This window comes from Heliangelus exortis, chromosome 29 (assembly GCF_036169615.1).
Source record: "Heliangelus exortis chromosome 29, bHelExo1.hap1, whole genome shotgun sequence".
NCBI classification, from domain to species: Eukaryota; Metazoa; Chordata; class Aves; order Apodiformes; family Trochilidae; genus Heliangelus; species Heliangelus exortis.
In genome coordinates, this window is record NC_092450.1 from 5,134,492 (window position 1) to 5,138,425 (window position 3,934).

Sequence of the window (3,934 nt, forward strand, 5' to 3'; positions counted from 1 at the left end):
AGATTAAGGGAAGAAACAAAAGTCGCGCTTTGTTTTGGGTTTGAGTTGGATCAGCCTTACAGGAACTGTTCCGTCTAAATAAAAACCTCGCTTTTCCCCCCTCCCGGGCCTCCAGTTCGTTCCAGTTCACGTCGCTGCTTTAGGAATGCAGATCTGATTCCATGCCGGGATGCTTGCGTGGAGAATGACGATGATGACGACGATGATGATAATGATGATGATTTTCTGTTCTCATCAGACCTCGTTGCACTGGGTTAATCACTGCATGCGGGGAGCGCCGCGTTTCTCTCCGGCCCCGTCTCTCCGGTTTTGAAGCGGCGAGGGGCCCGATCCTGCCGCTGCCAGGGGGTGCCGTGATGTACCCGCAGGAAGAGGGATGGGGCGATTTGTTGGGAGGGTTGGCAGCAGCCGGAGACCTTTTCCTTCCTCCTCCCGCCGAGTTCCCCCCCGCCCCGTGCCGCGCGTTTCCCTGGGCGGGAGAGGTTTCCATTTCGCTTAAAGTCGAGAGGACTTGCACGTGGAAAAAGTAAACTTTATTAGACTGAGGTAGTTTCATTTTGAGATACAGAGTACGGGGAAGGGAGTGGAGGGGAAATGGGAGATTCCGATTAAGAAACCGCTAGTTTTCCTCGATTACTTTTTTTTTTTTTTTCCCCTTTCCCCTCTAAAACAATCTTTAACAAATGTTGCCGTAGTTTTCAGTTCGTCCTACCCTAAAGTTTCTCGTGGGGAAGGGAAACATTTTAGCCCTGGTTAAATAACCTTTTTATCGGACTCCGATAAGCCTGAGAGGGTGGTGGTACAAGGAACCGTGCGACTTCGCTCCAAGACTTCGGGCTAGCGAGACGTACAATAAATAGCAGCATCAGTGCCTGAGGGGGACAACCCCCACGGACCTCCCGCAGCCTTGTTCCTGTCCACCATCACACCTCCTGCCACAGTGACCAGAGCACCCCGAGGCCAGCCTTAGCCTCGTCTCGTTTTCTCCGGTAGCACAACCCTCCCTCCCCCCGGATCCGTGGCAGTCACAGTCGCAGACCGTGTATAAAACCCTGTAAAAGCAGTAATAGTGCAAACTGGGAGCGCAAGAATTGCTTTTTTTTTTTTTTTTTTTTTTTTTTCCCTTGATGTTTAGGTCTCTGCAGAGGCCTCTCGCATTTTGGGAGCCTCAGATCTCATTCCAAGATATACATACAGTAAATGAAAGGGAAACGAAAAAACAAAAAATACCCCGAACTTCTTACGATGTCGTGGGGAGGAAAAAGACATCGAACGTAGGATTCTTGCGGGCAAAAGTCGTTGTGCACATTTTTAAAACGGAGGAAAACTAAATTCGTTTTAAAGTTTCTGTAGTTGAAAGTGCAGTTCCTATAGGGGAGGGAGAAGGAAGATGGGGGAAACGTCCCTGAGCCAAACGCCTATTGCTAAGGATATACGGGCACACGGCTGCTCCTTTGGAGTCCTGTGTTTTACGGGGGGTCTATAAATTAAGAGAGAGAAAGGCAAACCGGAGAATTCTCTCACGCCTGTGAAGATGGACGTGGCCCGAGGGACTGCTCTGAGGGAAACGTGGCCTTGCTGCCACGCGTGGGTGCTGGGAGTGGGAGTTGTGTGTATGTGTGTGTATCTGTTGGGATGTGCAGGGAGCAGCTGCCCCTCAAGGGCTGAGCTCTGTGTCCCTGCGGGGACACGGTTCAGGATGACACGGAGCTGGGGGAGGCCTCAGGTGAGGTGCAGTTGGACTGATCCGAGGCTTCACTCGCTTCCTTCGCAGACCTGGAGGCAACAGCAGGGGCGAGACCCTCCTTTTCTCTCTTCTTCTGTTTCATCCGCCTGTTCTGGAACCAGATCTTGACCTGGGTTTCGTTGAGCTCTAGAGTAGCAGCGATCTCCACCCTCCGGGCCCGGGTGAGGTACTTGTTAAAATGAAACTCCTTCTCCAGCTCCGTCAGCTGCTTGGTGGTGAAGTTGGTGCGGATGGTGTTGGTCTGGCCCAGCAGCCCGTACTCTGACACTTTAGCTGTTAATGAGCAAACACGAACAGGGCAGGAGCAGCGAGAGCAATTTCCACCTTGGGATGTGGGGGGCTTTCCCCCTTTCCCCTCCTCTCTTGAGCATTTGGTCCCGGAGCTTCCCCTTCCTCCCAAATCCCTCACTATCCATCCCTGGCTTCCCGACCCAGGGATGCAACCTGGACACCATCCCGGGCTCTGCAGGGCTTTCCTTTTTTTGCATCCATTCCCCTTAGTTTCCTGTGAACTGCCATGAAAGTTGAACACGCATGGGAAGGAGTGGAAAGGGAGGGCGAGGGTGATGATGATGGAGGGAGGAGGGAAGATTGTGATTTAAGGAAGAGCGTGGAGAAGGAAGTTGGACAATAGGGGAGATGGAAACCACGTCTGTGGGAGAAGCAGGAAGCCCTGAGAGTTTCCTATTCCAAGCTGGGCTAAAATTGCATTGGGCCTGCGGGAAACTGAGCTCAGGGACCTTCCATCAGATGTGTCTGGAAAATATCTAGCTGGTTTTTCCTCTGAGCTGGTGTTTAAAAAAAAAAAAAACAAAACAAAAATAAAAAAAACAAAAACAAAAAAAACCAACAAAAACCAACCAAACAAACAAAAAAACCCTCCAAGAACAGATGCCTGTTCCCCTGTAAGATCAACCCGGTCCCCTTGGGTAAAAACCCCGAGGAAGGCAACAACCTTTCCTTCCAGGGCTGGGGAGCTGCCTCCTGCATCCCTCCCCCCCCCGGATGCGAACCCGGATGGGATCTGCGCTCCCCAAACTCACCTGTCTTGGGCGGGTTCCTCTTCACTTTCATCCAGTCGAAGGTCTGCGTGGCTCCGGTGTTGGGACACGGCTCGGGGGGACAGGCAGGGTCTTTGTCCTCGTTTAGAGAAGGCGAGAGGTTGCTGTAAACGCCAGGCAAGTAGCTGGGCTGCTCCTGCCCGTAAAGGTGTTGCTGCTGGTACCCAGTGGCCGCCACCGCCCCGCAGTAGCTCTCTGCTAAGGAGCTGAGGTTGGATCCCGCGTTGGCGGGGTATCCACCCGCTTGGAAGTACACACCGTCCGCGTCCTGCTGACCGAGGTAGAGCTGGTGGTGCCCGTAGCTGGGGCTGCAGGTTTGGGCTGGGTACCCGGCGGCCGGGGCAGCGCCGGCGAAGGGGATGGGGCGGCCGGAGGAGGGAGGGTGGTAGCCGGGGCTCTGCTGGGGGAGCTGGGCGGCCGTGGCCGCGCTCCCTCCCACGCCAAAGCGCCCGTCTCCGGTCAAAGTGTCACTGGAGGGGCTACCTGAGCACGAGGGGAAGGAAGGGGAGCTTTGCTCTAAATGATGGTAAGCGCCCGTCCCACGGTTACAAATTGCATACTCTAAGAAGGAGTTCATCCTAGTATTGTCCATCTGCCACTGATGGAGGAGGGTCAGCCTGTTTTGGGGGGGATTCCGCCTGCCCTACAACCTTTAGATAGTATGTCAAAGCTGTAAAACTTCCTTCCATGCATCGCTGGCCCTCGAACCCCGCAGCCTTCGGCGGGGCCGGGGTGGGGGCAGGGGGAGGCGGACACGTGGTCCACCCCCAGCCCAATGAGCAAGGGGCTCCTGAAGTTTGTCACATCTCTGAGCTCATCCATCAAGGCCCTGACATTTGCATGACAAAGGGGTTTCAATCAAACCCTGCCCATCAATCTGATAACAACACGAATACGTCAAAATCTTTCCTCAAAGACTTTAAAAGAGAAGAGGGAGGTGGGGTGCGGAGAGGTGGAGGGGAAGAGGGGCTGGGAGAAGAATTAGAATCATCCACGACTGTTTTAAGTGCTAAAAAGGTCCCCAAGTTATGCGAGCAGCCGATTTCAGCAGAACTTCCCCTTGCCCCAACTTAAAAGGAAGTTTTTTCCCCAACCCTGTCCCCGTGTGAGAAAAAGAAAGACAGAG

General features: G+C 53.6%; 1 protein-coding gene across 1 annotated transcript; it reads right to left on the reverse strand.

The window, feature by feature from the left end:
* Positions 1 to 656: 656 nt before the first annotated feature.
* HOXB1 (homeobox B1) lies at positions 657 to 3,458 on the reverse strand. The gene is made up of 2 exons (XM_071728526.1): positions 2,791 to 3,458; positions 657 to 2,020 (listed from the first exon to the last, which is right to left on the reverse strand). The coding sequence occupies exons 1-2, from the start codon at positions 3,398 to 3,400 to the stop codon at positions 1,695 to 1,697; spliced, it is 936 nt and encodes a 311-aa protein (XP_071584627.1). The 5' UTR covers positions 3,401 to 3,458; the 3' UTR covers positions 657 to 1,694.
* Between the last annotated feature and the right edge of the window lie 476 nt (positions 3,459 to 3,934).

Coding starts and splice junctions, on each gene's coding strand:
- HOXB1 (XM_071728526.1), bottom strand. CDS start 3,400: ATGGACAATACTAGGATGAACTCCTTCTTAGAGTATGCAATTTGTAAC. Junction 2,021..2,790: donor GAGGAACCCGCCCAAGACAG/GTGAGTTTGGGG, acceptor GCTCATTAACAG/CTAAAGTGTCAGAGTACGGG.